The 18,474-nt window shown below is 30.7% G+C and overlaps 1 protein-coding gene across 1 annotated transcript in view; it reads left to right on the top strand.

The window, feature by feature from the left end:
- Positions 1-803: 803 nt before the first annotated feature.
- The window catches only part of LOC108903500, a 38,384-nt gene continuing 20,713 nt past the window's right edge, over positions 804-18,474 (top strand). The window contains exon 1 of the mRNA XM_018705713.1: positions 804-876. Within this exon, the coding sequence (XP_018561229.1) occupies positions 871-876 (6 nt within the window). The 5' untranslated portion in view covers positions 804-870. The remainder of the gene's footprint in view (positions 877-18,474) is intronic.

The raw sequence follows: 18,474 nt of genomic DNA, 5'->3' as shown, positions 1-18,474 counted from the left end.
ATAGAGAATAGAAGAATAGAAGAATAGAATATATAGAATAGAATATATAGAATATAGTAGATATAGTTAAGTGAAATTCATTTGAATTAGAGAAAGTGAAATTAGGGTTCTGTTATTTTTATTTCTTCTCGTATTCTTGAAAAATTACAAACAATTTTGTAGATGTTTTATAGGTCGGTTTTTTTTTCTTATGATAAAACTATTATCAATAAACTTTTCAAGAAACAACAAAAAAAAGCGGTAACTCGTTACTGTAAAATTTACATTTATATATTTATTTCATTTTTATTATCTTTGTTTTTTAATAAAAGTAATAATTTTTTATATAATTTGTTATAAATATAATGTTGATATAATTTAAACATAAAAATTGCTTTTTCAGTATGTGTCTCTTACACAATTTTTCTACTGCAGTCAAACTATGTATTCATGACCGTTCGTAGAAACACATTTCCTTTGTTTTGTAAATCTACATCGCCCTTGCCTTGGCAAAGCGACTCGTTGTTTGGTGGAACGATCGGAACGCTATCTTCAGCTTCATAAATTAGAATATTGTGTATTAATTATGAAGTAGTTATGTTGTTAGTTTTATTAAAACACTGTGCTTTGCTTCGATATTAAGCTTGTACGTCGCTAGAAATTACCTACGAAACAAGATTAGTTGGAGGAGACGGAGTCTCGTATCATACAAAACAAAAAGTGAACGTGTTAGAGATAAAAGTTGTGTTCTGAACACAACTTACGCTTGACAAAACGGGAAAGACGACAACGGGACTAAAAAGGAAACTAATACATGCTGCTATTGTACTTTGAACTAAGATATTGTGTTTATATGGAACATAGTGTCCTTAACGTATTTTATTGAAGTAAATGAAGGTAAATATAAATTTAGTAGATATAAAAAATATACAAAATTTGAGAGTAGATATTGCGGTAATTAAAAGAAAATGAACATTTTTTCAAAAATTTGGATGGCATATTTTTTCTTTTTTCATTTTATCTCGTATAAGCCCCATAACAATAAAAAAATGTATGATACATTACAAGGAACGACAAGATACATTAATTATACCTTTACAAACACTTGATGGTGTCTTTTTCTTATTTTGACTTCTCGAATTCAAATTTTTAATGAGGTAGTTTCTTTCAACTGCAAAGAAAATGGAAATGTACTTATGTAAGTAATGAATATTTCTATTGTTGTTTGTGATGTAATGTTGTCATCATATGTTTACAATTTTTTACCATTCAAGAAATTTAATTATAAAACGCTAAACGTCTTCAGGGAAGCGCAAAAAATTGAACGCTTCTTCACCCAAATTTAATTTTTAAGTTTAGCCAATTAATCTTGAAACATTCTGTATATCTCTTTCAATAATAATACATGAAAATAATAATTCTTATCTATCAAACGTATACTTTTATAAAAATAAAATAAGTTTATTCGTGTTTTCGGTTTAGGTATTTATTTAGTGATATCATCTGTATTAAATTTGAACGATATAAAATAAGGTACATATGAACTATAAATGAAACAAAATCAATAGCCGGTCATTTCTAAATTATAAATTAGATCAATAATTGTCTTAATGTTAGCCACAATTTGAAAATACTTTGTTTTATAACTTGTAACTGTTGGTGTAGAATGTTAATTTCATTTCTATAGAAACATCTTATCACAACTCCATAGGACGAATGCAATATATTTAGAATGCTGAACTGTTAATTTTTAAAAGGTAATTTTTTTGTCTAAATTATTTAAAATTAATTATTAAAAAAAATCGATATACAAATTGCCGAGTGAAAATTTAAACATTTTTATTTATTTTTAATTTATTTTTATGACAGTTTCCGTCGCGATGCAAGAGTCGTGTTAAATCAATTTCAAATTAAAATAAAATATAAGTCAAAATATAAAGAGATCTTTGAGTTAGGTATATCTTTTAATTACTTTAATATGATCAATTTATAAGAAAAACTTTATACTGAAAAAAACATGTTTGTAATGAAATCCAGAATTAATAGATGTAAAATGTGTCGTGTAGAAAATGTCATCTTTTTTACAGCCTTTAGATATTCACGAGATATTTACGTACTTTTTTTTTACTATCGCCAAAAATTATGATACTGTATAAATAAATAATACTTTTTTATGATCCTGTATAATTTTTCAAAAAACTATAATTAACTATAAAATACTCGCCTTTTAAATTTTTTTTTCTATATGTAGATATGTAGTAACTGTTATAAAATTGTAGAAAATTTTAATATACTTACACATCTCCTTATTACTCGTAGTTCTCTTATTTTGATTCTATTTTAATGTAATTAAACTATTTCCAATAAATTCAAAACAATTTTTTCTAAAAAATCTTTAAAGTAGATAGATTTACAAATTACTTGATCAAGCTGCTTATACTATTAAATCGAATTATTGATACCTATCTATTAATTGTGAATTTTGTAAACTGACTGTAAAAGTGGTTTTTATTTTTTTTCCAAAAAGGAAGCAATATAATGAAAAAAATTCGAGACAAAAAAGTTGTAATTTTGGTTGCTTAATGCGTAAAAAGTTATAAAAAGTCAGTAGCGCACACTTTTTTTTTGTCAAAAATATTGGTTAAGGTGCTCCCAGGACGCCACTGGACGTAATAATTTTAATCTAGTTAGGGCTAAATTAGCCCCTTTCTACCATAAATAACACTGCCAAATTTCAACAAAATCGGCTTAAGGATTATTGATTTTTACGAAAAAACGATTCTTTGAAAAAAGTTTCACACTTGTATTTTGAAAACGAAGCATTACTGGTCCTATGTTTATGCAAACTTTTCGACTTAGAATCACTCAACGAATGGCCCCTTGAAGTTTGGCCACGTACTTAAATAACATCCTCTATTATTCATATTATTTCATTTCAATGTACTTATATGAATGTAATTGTTTAAGTTTGTTTGTTTTTTATAACAATTGGAGAATATTTGCTGTTCTGTTTGTTTATATGTTGAAGTTCGTTTTTTATATTATATGTACCTAGTTTCTTTTTCTCTGAAGATGGCACAATCTGCGAAACTAGTAGGAAAGAAACTTAGAAAAAAAAGTTATACTAAATTAATAAGGACTATCTATTATTTATTACAATTAGGCTTCGACTAGGACGATTTTGAAATAATTCCTTCCGGATCCCGTAAATTTATCCTGTCGCTATTAATAATCCATAAAGGATGTAGGGGAATTCATGCATTCTAGCACATGTTGCACACGGATATATGAGGCCATCGGATATATGGCAATATGAGAGAGTGGCCGATTTCCTTTTTTTACTGTCCGGAATGCATTCATTGGGCTCCGGGCCTCACCTCGGTTTCCGGATAAAAAGGCACCGGTTGATTTATTCGGAGCATTTTGCCTTTAATAAAGTTGGGGGGCGATATTATTACTGATGAATGCTCCTGTGCTCTGCCTGTTTGTAATAGATTCCTGACTGATGTCGAGTTTACGTACCTACACTGAAAAACAACTTTTCACGTTTCGGTAATGAATTAAACAGATACAGAAATTAGTGAAAAAGCTTAATTGTGACAGTTTTTGGTTTTTACTTTGTTTTGTTTATCTAATGGCAGTACTAGTTATAGAATGTATTCAAATACCAATGAAATACTGTGGGAACAACGCGAGTTAATCAAAACTAATGGTAGTAAAACTTGTGCTCGTTTGGAATTTTATGGGCTCCGCGACAAAATTAATGCCGTCCAGACGACACAGTTCTGGTTTTTGGTTGTTGCTGCATAAGTCGTCCGGGTGGAAGTTGGCCCATTGACAAATTTATGAAAAAGCCGGAAGAGGGTTAACGCTCCGTTGCCTCCAGCCAGACGGCCTCCTTGCCAAAAACGGAAAACTAGGGCTGTTGTAAAATTTAATGGTATGTGTGTGGATGTGGGGTATCCGCTGTCGGATTACTCAAACACTGCATTCTGAGATTAAGAGAGTAAGCGTGATCAGTTAAAACCACGGAACTGCTTATATATCGGACAATATTTATGCTATGAAAAAAATTTAAATTAAAACATTCGTAACTTTATCCAAATATTTTGGGTACAATGTAGATTGGTAATGTATTTTTTACAATTTCTGCTCAATCCTCTACACTGAAAGAAATGCGCTGTATTTTTTATTAGACAGTTAAACAGGTGAATATTGGATATAAAACGCGTACTGCTAGTACAGTTGTATAGTGACTATAAACCTTATTTTTTTATTAAATTATTGTATAACTAGTATACAACGTTTTTTATACCCTTTACGAAATAATAGCAATAACTGTTATTAAAGTGTTCCATATCGTTATTAGAACATCTAGTACTGGTTATAAGTTTTATAATAATAAATGTATTAAACTGTTGTATACTCTGTATGAGTTAAAAACATATGTCATTAAGTTTTCAGAAATTTTATTGGATAACTGTAATTACAAGCTAAGGTTCTAATGTAAACATACATAAAACATACTTTTAAGCATTAAAAATGATGACAAATCGCTCCCAAAACTGTCCAGTTTATTTTCTTAGCAACGATGCACCCGTATTTTCTTGTATTACATGAGAATTTGCACTATAACTCTTCCACCTTAAGAATGAAGCATCCCCAGAAAGGTTGAGCTTCTTTCCATATAATTTTATTTCCTCTGGTTGATTGACTTTATACCCATGCTCTTCTTTGTCACCGTTAACCTTCTGTTCCTCCATCTTATGTAAAACTTAACATCAGCGATTTCTAATAGGACCTACAAAATAATAATTTTTAAGATTTAGACAAGATTTACATTTGAAAAAACAAAACAATTACAAGCCATAAAACAGTTAGATACTTACATAATAATTTTCCATTTCACACAACGCGATATGATCATGTATCCCACAAAACATGTGCATATACTGTCCATTTTCATCAAACTAGACGTGTGTAAGTCGATGCACAGCGGACTGTCGGAAATTTTACGATTGTTGTATTTTCTCTTCTTGAGTAAAGATAATAAAGACGTTGTGGTTTTGTGTGTTTATTTTGACAATGATTGAACATGTATGGACAATAAAAGTGGACTGTATAAGATAGTTGAGTACCGTTCTGCTTCATGCATAGCATGCTACTGAAATCTTAGAAGGGATGAGCTCGTGCGGCGAACCCTAAATCAGCGGCTGGAATAGCCAGGTTTCTTATTGAGTCGGCGCACTTCGCTCTCGGGTCTGACATATGATTATTATTACAAGACTATGAATATAACTTAACAACGATCATAACCGATTATGCACCGAGAGGTGACGATCACTTAACCATTATAAGATGCGTTTTACACGTTAAAAACGGAAACATATTCAGTATAAGAACGAATAATTCTGTTAATACAATTGTTATATACAAATTCGGATACTGGTCTTTATACAACAAATCTTCCCTACTATACAACTGGAATATAAAGTCTATAACACCTAATAATGTATAAGTAATTCATTATAACCTTTATTTCATAGATGCATAAGGTGTATTAAGCACCTTCCAGTTAAACTGATTGAATAATGAGTATGGAGATGATTGCTTTTTTTTAATAAAAGTTGTATATTGGTTATAAAAGTTTTAATATGCGCTATACACATTATTCTAGATAAACAGTTTAATAAGCCCATTTCTTTCAGTGTACAAATTTTATTACGACAATTTGTTTTTAATTATCATGGCAACAGCAGATTTGAGGATATTTGATTTTTTAAAATGCTATGACTTGAGCTTGCTTCGTTCTAATATAATAAACTGTAGCTCATTTTAAAGGGCTTTTTGATCTGATTCGTTTCTATTAACAATCCAAAAGTTAATTTATATTCGCAAGGTTCAGTGCTTTAATCAAAACGCATTCAAATCTATTAAAATGGGTTTAGAATACTACAAAATACATCAAACTGCATACTGCATACAATTTTTCACTTGCTGAATACATTAAAATAACTCCAAATACCTTTAAAATATTAAAAAGCAGCGAAATACATCGAAGAAACTTTTAAAAACTTCGAAATATCTCCAAAAACAACTAAATACACGGGAATACCTAAAAAAAGTTCGAAATATTTATTTTATTTTATTTTATTTTTTTTGAAAATACACTATACTATACAGGTTTACACCTAATAACAGAAAAGGAAGGTACAGATGGAAAATAATATAAAATATACTATGTTGGAAAAAAAATAGTACCTAATGAATCAAGAAAAGTCAATCTAACAGAAAGTAATAAAATTAATGTTTGAAATACGACTTGGGATCATTAAGAACGAAATTAAAAATGTCACTGTTACTGCAATACTCATATATTATGAATTCAACACATAAAATGTAAAGGAGAATTTTGTAATAAGTTTGTTCGCGCTTTCTCCAAATGAAATGTTCGCGATTATGTCTTGAATTTTTTGATAACTTTAGTTTAGCCACTATACATCACTATACAAGAATAAAGCGCACTTCTTTCAGTGTGTCTTGAATTTTTTGATAACGACCCTGATATCCGAGTATTATGAAAATTTGGAGGTGAATATATACCTATAAAGTGAGATTTGATTGTGGTCAGTGGCGTCCGATTCTGAGATGGAAAAAGGGGGTCGATTTTACAAAAAAAAGTATTAGCGATTCTTTTAGAAAGAAAACTAGTAAGATATTCTTAATTAGCACCTTTAGAAACTGCTTTGTACAAGATTACATCGTCAAATACGTCAAATTTACATCAATCACTATGTGAGGAAATAAAAAAATTAGTCGACCACACTGAGGATACCCCGCAAAAGGGTGAATTTTAAAATGTAGTTTCAAAATTTTCGTTGAACATTTTGTAGAATATTTACATAATTGTCATACTATGGGAACACCAAAAAAATTGATGCATACTCAAGATTGCTTCTGAAAAAGGCATATAATAAGGGATTTTCATTGCACTTTGGTTCCTGGGTTACCAATCTTTGGCCCCGGAGTTATCAGTCTTTAAAATCGAACTTTGACTTTAAATCATTGCCCCTTTATCTCATGGTTATTGAGTTTTGATCCCTTTTGGCGTACGACGGATGATTGGTAATTATTATTGTGTATTCCAAGGCTGTTCTGTATCTATTATTCCTAGGGCGTCGTAATTATTATCCATTTTTTTTGGGGCGTACTGCTAATGAGTGCGATAGAGATCAGGGCAAATGATGCATGACACATGTAAATGCTACTGTGAACCTACGTTAGTAGCCTGCCATTGTTAACGGCCCTCTCAATAACCGGCCCGATAGCATCATCAAACAATGCCAGCCGCGGTTGGCCGAAACCTCCGTTTGAATTTACTGTATTTATTTTACCGTTGAACGCGCAAATGCGACGTTACATTAGTTGGGACTGATAGCACCGCACATTTTTTCCGTCGGTATCATTCATTTATCAAACTATGTAGTCGGCGCTGGGCTCTAGATACCCGGCAGTGCGGTGCAACCAACAGCGGCAAATATTAAAATTAATGACGGGCGTATTATTGGAACTGAGTCGGTCTTGAACGACTGGGCGAAGACGCGACCTAGCAACGAGCAGCCAGCGGTTCGGCTAGTATACGGCTTGTATGTACGGTTTTCCTGTCACAGTTTCGAAAAATATTTATAATCCGTGCATGTATTATACTTTCATAAATGCAATCGCTTTAAACTCTTGTCTTATAAGGAACATTTTGTAGGTATTCACAGAAGTGCATCATAGTAGTAGTATGCTACTTATGCATGTAACTAAATCATAATTAAAGTTCGTGATCACAGTTCTTTGGAAAAAGAGCAGTGCATACTTTGTGCCATATACTCTATGTCGATTAGTTGATGCACTCGAACGGTGTGCGGAGGTTCCAGACTCCACAATTTTATCTTCAACAGCTTTTGTCCTGCTTTTGCTATTTTCTATTCTAATTCTCAAACATTCATACTTCTTTTGCTCACAAATTTTCTTTTCTACCGACTCTTTTCTTCATCCGACATTTGAAGCAATCAGCTATGCGAGCGATCACATAACATAATGTATATACATGACATGGACTGCCAACTTACAAGTAATAAACTCGGCATATTCGTGCGCTGTTGCCAGGTTTCTGTTACAACTTTTGGCATTTATTTATTGTTTTTTTATTTCGCACTTGTCCAATCATTGTTACCTTACCTGTTGATACATCTATCAACTATGCAAATGAGAATTATTAAGATTTTATTAAAAAAACATTGATATAAAAATATTGTATGTATACCTAGGTATATTAGAATTTAAAACATTATTATGAACATAAAATACATATACTTACTTACTTTTTTCAGATCACTCCTGATCCGCAAGCTAATACTAGTTTTTGTAACTTGCATAAAGTGTAATATCTTTTGTTTTAATAATGCATAAATTAAGTTTTTTATTACTTTCGTCTGTCTAATATTTTTGTTATGTATTTATTTATACAAATCTTTTATAAACGATGAACCATAAAACAAAGAAGTATTTTTGTGTGGAATAGTAAGGCAGAGACCACTAATCATAGATCGCCCAGATCGCATTTATGCTTCTCTTAACGTTAAAGACATTTAAAGGCGACATAATTTATGGCATTTTAAGACACTTTTTGTAACAATTTTAATATATCTGAAACGTCTTATTCTGTTCCTTTAATGGTTAATATAATAAATTACCTCTGGAACTGGGATTACGACGAATTTTACAGCGCGACATAAAATTTAAATAAAAACATTTAAATTTGAATTATGTGACAGTTTGATACCGATTTTAGATCGTAATATCTGAAAGAAGTATATCTTCCACGGGAATAAATCTTGGAGAGATGCTAAAATGTTCTTTTCTTCGGTTATATGAAATTTGGCGATATTACCGTGTATTTGCTTCTGGTTAACCGGAGAAATTAGGGAGCAAACTTTCTCCAACTTTTAATGAGCCAACAAAAACAGTCCGCAAAGTAAAAAGTAAATATATTGTAATTGGTTTCAAACTAACGATGCAGGTAGGTTTTTTTTTACAAACAACTTATTTTTCTTCTGACATCGTGAATAATTATATTAAATTATATATTATATTAATTTTTGGAAAATGTGAAAATCTAAATTACGAATATTGCAGAATGGCCATGCCTAACCCCCATTTAATGTCGAAATGGGGGAAGCTCGAAAACTTTGACCAAGTGTGCTTATAAAAGTGTCTGGTCCAAGTTTGTTTTCGGGTCTAAGTGATTCAGTGAAAGTCTTAATCGAAATGATCTAAGATAAGCTCTACAAGGACCTGAGATTGATAAGAAGCGTTTTAAAAGAAATTCTAGTGGTTTGAAACGTTAATATAAAGTAACATATCCAGTAATTTAACTCTAAATTTGCTGTAGAACGCTATCCATATCCAATACATCATTGTATTTTTGATAAAATGGCGAATGCGCTAGGATAGAAGGCCTACTCGTGTTCATGTTACTGAAATTATTTTTGCTGCCTTTTTCACGTACAAAACATAATTTTAAACCATAGGAAATTTAACAGAAAACCTCGACCAGTTTTGATATGTCTTGAATAGAATGAAAACGAAACCTACGCCGTATAAAAACATCTCAATTTGTAATTTTAAAATCAATAAACTTCCTATACAGGAACCATTAAACTCAATAATTTTACTGCTGGCTGTACAGCAATTTTTATTACATTTTCAAATATCACAACACAAACAACGTACCTACTACATACGGTGGATATACATATTCTTGTCTCTTTTTAGCGGGGAATTGTTTTTAGTCCGGTTCCCTAATGGTTTACTGTTTGCAGAAAATCTTATACATTAAGGATTCCGCTATTATTTTGGCCCCAGCTTATAACAAACATTTACCCAAGTTAAAGTAAACTGAGCCAGACATTTATTATTAATGCACTGTTTTGTTAGCATTTAGATAATATGCTCACATTTAGAAGTCTCTTTCCATCTAACATGCTGAATATTAAATAAATATGAATAGCATAGCATGCTACTGACACGAGTGTTTCTTTTCACTTTTAAATTTTCTAGTTTCATTTGTAATAATGATATTTCCAGTTTGCTGAAATTTCGAGTGAGCTCTAAAAATACTTATAAATGAAATTTTGTTCAGGTAAGACATTTTTTCAGACAATGAATCTCAATGAGGTCTTTAATAGTTCCATAAAATTCCGATTTATAGCGGCTATATATTCCCATTAATGAAAAAAATTTAAGAAAGTACTTCCACATCCCGTTTCCTCAACGTTTTCCCTACAAATTTGTCACCGTAACTTAAAAAATGTGATTCCTTGCCATTTATTAAGACTCTCCAGCATTCTTTTAGAGGGGGAGTGTAAATTTAAAATAATATTTCATCGTCTCGGGCTTTGCAGAGTACAGGGTGACATCGGCAATTGGACACTGGGTAATTCTTGTTATTTAACATTGTAAAATAATTGTATTTCAAATGTTTTCAATCAAATTTACTTTCATCTCAAAGCTGTTTTCTTATCCAAATGTTTTATATTTTGGTGATAACGTGATAAGATATTTAAACATGTGGATTTACTAATGCGTAAGCTCTCTTCATATGGTGGAAGTCACTCTGTAGAATATGACACGTTCATTAAATAGGTATTAGGCTGTGGTTGTCGGCGATGGGTTGGAGATGCGGCAAAGAGAACGAAGAAGAGGTTAAGCCGACCGTTTCTCTTCATAGTTGAGGGAGGGTTATGTCTGACAGTGGGGCGCGGTAGGGGTTGCTCCTCGTGACAAAGACTTCCACAAAATAAATCGCAAACTTTTTATAAAAAGCGATAAGATTTTCGTTTCGAATACCATCTATATCGAGGTAATTACATTTTCTAGCATCTGTGCAAATTTCAGATTTTCAAAAGTTATTAACAAAAAACCAAAAAAAGAACCGGTAACGAGGGTCCTTATCTCGACGGTTTTTTAATATACAGATTTCAAACCAATTGCATCAAATAATGCTTAAAAAATATAAATTTAAAAAAAACTTCTCGATCCGATTAATAGGAGCCGAGATAATTGTTTTTTAACGATATTTATGAATTTTTCAAATTAATGGTTTACCTTTACGTTGTAGAGCACGTGATTTGAATGTCTAAAATATATTATACATTAAATATTTATTTTACTATTAAATATTCTTATGAAAATTTAAGAGACAAAATTCTCTAACAATACAATTCATTAAATAAAATATGGTAGAATTGAATGTAACAGTTCTTTTAAATGCTATAAAATGCAGTCCAATGTTGTTATTGTAACATTCAATAATATTCTAGACACAATTTACGCAATAACTGTAACAATTAATTTTAAGACAATATTTTATACTTGTACAAATGTTGAAAGCATAATGAAATTATAAAAGAAAACGTGAAAAGTCAATACAAAATTTATTTTTCGGGGTCTGGCGATGACTTTCACAGACTATTGCTAGTAATTTTGCAATATAAAAAAAAATTGCGAGTTCTTGCAAAAGCCTATCCTTGTAGCAAATTTCCTCATGAACAAAAACGATAAGCAAAAAAAAGAGCATTTTTTTCTTTTGTCTATAAACAATATGACGCTTGACCCCTATAAATACACAAATTTAGGCTTTCGTTCTGTGTATTTTTTACTTAATTATAAGCCCTAGGCCCGATTTTTGAAAAAAAAACCTAAATCGCCCGGACTAATATCTACCTATTAAGTAGCTGTTCTTTTTGTTAAACTGCTCAACAGCACTACAAACTCTAGACCTTTCCGACTATCCCTTTTGCGCACCCCGAAGGAACGCTCATTTGTTTACGGACGCTCCTTATGATTCGTGGTCGACTGGATTGCTCGGAAGAGGCTACAGTGATATTTTCAGGCGGACGCGGACTCGTAGACCGGCTCTCATATGAGGAGCGTTCTTAATAACAGTCCAAAGGTAATCCTTCGCTGATTGATGGCTGCTCCACCAGTTAAATCCGGGGTAGTTCCCTTTCACACGTTTCTTTCATCACTTTTGGATTATTACCCGCGAAATATGTGTCCCTCGTGGCCCCTTGCTCTTGAACGTAATCCTTGTGGTGGTAAAAACTTCATAAAGGCGGCGATGTATTTATTTCATAAACTTATTTATTTAAATTCTTAATATTTTATGCGAGACATTGTTAGTACACGTCAAAATAAGAGAAGTGGTAGTCAAACTTTTATTAAAAAAAATAAAATAAAATGAAATTAGTACAGTTAGAATAAATATTGATAAAACATGAAGTTAAAAGTCTAGACATAAACTAGTAGTAAGAAAAATTGGACTTATTTTCACTCAATTTTACTGCATAATGTTTCAATTTCTGTATACACCCGATTGAGTGAAATTTTCCTCTATTAGTATGAGTACAACTAAAATTTATGAGTGAAACTATCACATTTAATTCAAATCTGATAAAATTATCAATATGGCCAATATTAACAGAAAATGTAGGTACTCGATAATTTTACTCAATGAATTCACTCAGACCTATTTATTTAGTGTAGGTAAATATGGCATCTGAGGCATGGTATTAACTAATGTAGGTAAATTAAAGTTAGATGTAAACATACTAGCGCAGTCAGCAAAAAAAAACTTTGAGTCATATTTTTCGAACAGTTATTTATATCCCATATATATATACAGGGTGGTGCTGAGGTAATAGGCCAAAATCCATGGGTAGATTCCCCAAACAAATATATTGCGATTTAGCCGGACTTACCTTACTCCAAAAGTTGATAGTTAAAGAGATACAGGGTGTTAAATGTAAAATATTATTTTAGTTTATTTCCATTTAGGAGGGTTTATTTAGAATAAAAATTGTAATGAACAGTAAAATAGTAAACATTAGTAAAAAATATGCCTTTTTGACAATAATTGCTCAAAATGTCCACCTCTAAGTTCAATACATTTATCAACGCGTTTATTAAAAAATGTCTTATTTTAAAATATAAATCCCTAACGTGAAATGACTTTTGCAGCATTTAAAATCTGCTGCTTCTCAGGTGTTTATAGTTTCTCCATAAACAACTGAATTCACGTAACTCCAAAAACGAAAATCTCGGCATTCTATCCCACATTTATGTATACGAGTATACAATTTAAATTATAAGCTAAGATGTAATTTTAATTAGGTACGAATAATACTTAATAGAAATCAGCATACAAATTACAGCAATAAGACAAGTGGAAAACGTCAATTATTTGATTTTCCTCCAAATCCTACTTAAGAAACTTTACCGCTAAATTAATAATACCTGTAGGTACTTAATTGTAATTTAATGCAACAGCAATGGCTTCAAAGCCAAATATCTTGAAAACGGTGCGAGATAGCTACTTTCATAAATTATATATTTTTTGTATAAAAAAAGTTGGAAAATAAGATTTTGATACCAAAGATGAGATACCTTAAAGTACAAAAAAGTTATGTCGTTTTTAACACATTCAATCTATTGCAACTAGCGCCCTCTACGAACTTAAACCAAAATGTGAACAGATTTCAATTCCTCTACCCAAAGAACTCCAAACCCCAAAAATTTGTGTAGATATTTGCATTTATTAAGAAATAAATGGAAATAAACTAAAATAATATTTTACATTTAAAACCCTGTATCTCTTTAACTATCAACTTTTGGACTAAGGTAAGTTCGGCTAAATCGCAATATTTTTGCTTGGGGATTCTACTAATGAATTTTGGCCCATTACCTCGAAACCACCCTGTATATTACCCATTTCTATTATTTTCTCAACTGTCAGATATAAGTAAATCATGGTTCAACTTTAAAATATCTTAAAAATATCATATTAAATTTAAAAAGGCACCTACTTCCTTCGAGAAAATATATGTTATAGAAATACTTCCAATTATAAGTTTATTTTTGAGACCTTGTTAGATTCTTTGAAGTTAAAGGTATACAAAAATGAGGATTCTTTTCGTAAATAATTAATGAGAACTTATTTCATAATAATTTCTCAAGTCAATTAGCTATTATAGGTATTCACTAGCACTTCTAAAACTATTAAACAATAGCAATTTTACATAAAAACATAAAAACTACCCACTTGATTATTGGTTATTTTGACGATAGGTAATGTAAAATGTAAATTTATAAATCAATATACAGGGTGTTAGAAGTTTGACTGCCTTAATTTTAACAGACGATAGAGTACATTAAAATACACAAAAAAAAACCTTATGTGACATGGGTCCTAAACTCAACCATTTCCGAGAAAAAAATTATCAAAATCTCCAACTTGAAGTACAAAAGTTTGATTAATTAAGGAATATTGACATAACTGCGTGCATAAAATACCATAAACTACAATGTTTATCACTTTTTTGAACTTTACGCTTAATTCTAAAAAATAATTAGCGTTGTAATAAATTTAAGATTCGATAAAATTCATATCGAACAATGTGACAACAGCGCGGCGGTTAACACGAGGTACTAAGCAGTCCAACAACCAGCAATACGCAATTCAGTTTGTATCTGGAATTGGACCGTGTCTGAGTGTTTTTTGCGTACCTCTATTTCCTTTTCTTGAGGTGTTTTCCAGCGAGTGCGAATTCATATAATTCAAACAAATTTCAAAATTTTTTTCTAAAAAATCTTACCAAATAAAGTCAAACAATGTTCTTTGATACAAGAAATCCAGGTGTACAAAAGATAGATAACCCTACGTACTACATGCGCAATTAACTTTGAATTGAAACCCCTAAATACTCAGTGAACAGTTAACAATAAATAAATATCCAAAATCTAAACTAAATGTTATTGTATATCTAAATATAATTAATACAATGAAAATGACAAATAAGCAATCATTTAAAGAAGTATTTTATATTTTTGTTGTCCCTTATCATCTTTGACAAAGATGAACAAAGTAATGCAAGACCAAAAAAAATATAAAATACTTCTTTGAATGATATAAACACAATTATTATAGTTCTGCTTACCTGAATATTATTTATAAAAGCATTATATCTAAGTGTATTACTAGGCAACAAATGAATCTAAACATGTGATTTGCTAGACATCTAGCAGAAAACCATACGTTTGTTTAAAAGCAAAAATCGATTATACCTTTTCCATTTCATAAAAAAAGTCCGTATTGCACTCAACGAATTCGCTAATGCTCTCCCTGCAACACCTCAAATGACTACGTACAAACGAGAGCGCATGCAGTGACAGTAAATATCGCCACTCTCTAGTCTATTTAACTACTGATTATCCCCGTTTCTGTACTCCTGCAGCGGGACTATTTTATAAAGTATATATGCGTCCGCCGCATACTAATTCAAAGGTATGTGTGGATGTGGAGCAGCGCGCCTAATTAGCGAAATTCGTTTCAATTACTAGACCTATAAATGGAAACTATTCGTGATGACGTGATGTACAAGGGAAGTTCTGTATAACATTATCGGGGTGCATCCGTGTCACCAATTTGGGCATATGTGGAATCCACAGACCTCAAAGTTAGCATGGAGTAACTTCAAAAAGTTGAGTAACCACTGAACTAAACTGTACGCATCATCTTGCTACAAAACGATGAAAGCCGTACAAAAAAGTCAGTGGACGGCTTTCATTCAGAAAAAAGACATATATTTTGTTCCCGGTGACTTGCCACAATCTTCGGCAAAAATATTGATATAATTTTAAGGTTGAATGTCATCATATTCAAGTATTAAGCAGCAAAAAATTTCGTTTCAGTATCTTAATTTTTTATTTGCTAATAAGATAATCGAAAGAGGTAGAATATACACACATGTAAAAAGTCCTACGGAATGAAAAGAACAAATGAACATCAGTTTAAAGAGATATGGCTGAAAAACTCGCTAATTTTTTTGCATAAAAGGAAATAAGAATATATTAGCAACATTTTAATGATAGTTCAACCTTCGTTTTGATCAAAAATTACATAGTACTTGTCTAACCTCGTATAGTTGCATCGGATTAGCATTTTTAATTACTATCCAGTGATATGAAATATGTCGCAGTTTTATCGTTTTATAAGCGAAATAATCTATAAAATATAAATTCTAAAAAATAGAACCATCGCTTAAAATTGATTCGATAAAATTATATTAAATTTGAAATATTTATAAATTAGAGAAAATTTGCAACAGGTATATGAAATTTATTACGTGGAAGTGAACTTCAAACATAAATATTAAATATTGCCTATAAAATATCGGAAAATTTATATTTTGCTTTTTAATTTTTTTTTAATATTCGGTAATTTGTGCACATCATTAACTAAAATTCTTACAAAGAAACTCCATAGATATCTAGAAAGTGTTATTACAGACGTTTGTCCTCGTATAAACTAATTTTTATATTTCCTCTTGCTATCCCATTTTTTGTGTATATTCATATGAGTAAATAAATAAAATTAGAGTAACCTCTAATTTTACTGTCTGATAGATGTCGCTGCGCCATAATGGCGGTAAATCTAAATGTAATAAAATGCACTAAGAAGATAAAAAGTATTTTATAAGTAATAGATCACAAAGCAGCTGCGAATGGTTTAAGTAGATAGTTAAAATTAAGGTGAACCATTAACAGCTGTTTCATGACCCATTACTTATGAAACACTTTATCACTTGGTTAAATGAGAAAGTTAAAGCAGTTGATTTTTAAATGTGTGACAAATATATCTACATATAAATTCAATCTGTTATGAATTCGAAAATATTTAAGTAGCAAAAAATGTACAGAAAGACCTTATTAGGTATAATTTTTTAAAGAAAACATTACAAAACTGCATATTTTAAAGAATTATTAAACCTGCCTTTATGTAAAATGCATTGCACAGTTACTTATTACAAAAATTATGTTTACGTACATTTGTTTCGAACTAATTGGTTCTCATCAATACGATGTACCGTTGATTTTTTTAATTGTGGGAATTGAATATGATATGGTGGTATGGCAAATGACAATCTTGAATATCTGTATTTCAGTTTTTTAAGAGGTGAAATGTCATCCGAGACTGAAGTTTGGCAGCTCCTAATTTGAAAATTTTGTAATGTTACGTTAACAAACTGTTTGGCTGAATACTGGATACTGTCAGAGGTGATATTATTACAATTAATAGGTGAACTTGTAGTCGATTTCAAAAATAAACATAACATTAACTCAAAATGGTCTTCACAAAAATAATGATGCATGTTTGTCAGAGTAAAATTTGTTTATATAATTTTCGAACAGATTCCATCCACAGTGATTGTCTGTCTATTCTGAAAAATACTTTTATTTCTATTCTATAGGACACATTACAGACATTCTTATAGTAAGTACTTTTGTAACTTGGAGCACAACATTGGCGTTTAGTTCTACCAAGTGAACTCATTTGGATAAAAAAAAACAAATAAAAAAAACAGTAAGGCTATGATTGATTTAATAAATGCCTTATTACATTAACCTAAAACGAAACAAATTTATTAATGCACAAAACTCAGCGCCTCCCCAGAACATAGACTAAAAATTATAACCCCAAACTTTCTATGTTTTTATTGACTGAAAGATTGGAACTACAGATTCGATCTGTGGTTGCAAATTTATGTTTAACAATTTCATAAAGGGCAATGTTTTGGTCACCAACAGGAGATGGCCGCCCTATAATGTATGTACTTACATATTAAAAATTGTTCTATAACTAGTGTAACAAATTTTTGGAAAAATACATTTTAACAATATCTGTATTTATTTTCTGCTCAGAAGTACAAGAAGCCCTGTAATAATTATAGAGAAATTTATCCAATTTCTTTAATTAGTGATTTATCAGAGAAATTTATAAGAAACTATACCTATACTCCGCGGTCGAAATTATAAAGAGTGATTCAGACATAATATAAAAACACTATTACCGTAATGCGTATAAAATATAAAATGATTTTTATACGGTTCACACATCGATATAATCTATAATCGACTATAGACTGAGTTACACTGAACGTCGATCTATATTCTATCTCTGTCTTTTGCACTTGGTAGGGAATTGGAAAATCCTTTTTTAGTTGGGTGTAAACGGACTTGATTTACCAGTCCTGAGAAACGTCATAGCATAAACGTAGACGAGGGATCTAATTCCATGGCTATAATAAATTTATAAATTAAAAAAACACAACTGGGACGTTTTAAAATGATGTAATAATAGAAATGGATCAAAGTGCCTGTTATAGCAAACTGTAAAAAATATTAGATGTTACACTGAAAGAAATGGGCTTATTAAACTGTTTATCTAGAATAATGTGTATAGCGCATATTAAAACTTTTATAACCAATATACAACTTTTATTAAAAAAAATCAATCATCTCCATACTCCTTATTCAATGAATTTAACTGGAAGGTGCTTAATACACCTTATGCATCTATGAAATAAAGGTTATAATGAATTACTT

Source organism: Anoplophora glabripennis, unplaced genomic scaffold, assembly GCF_000390285.2.
Source record: "Anoplophora glabripennis isolate ALB-LARVAE unplaced genomic scaffold, Agla_2.0 scaffold163, whole genome shotgun sequence".
Classification (NCBI taxonomy): Eukaryota; Metazoa; Arthropoda; class Insecta; order Coleoptera; family Cerambycidae; genus Anoplophora; species Anoplophora glabripennis.
The sequence above is the reverse complement of the archived record's forward strand: the minus strand, read 5'-3'. Positions and strand labels throughout refer to the sequence as shown.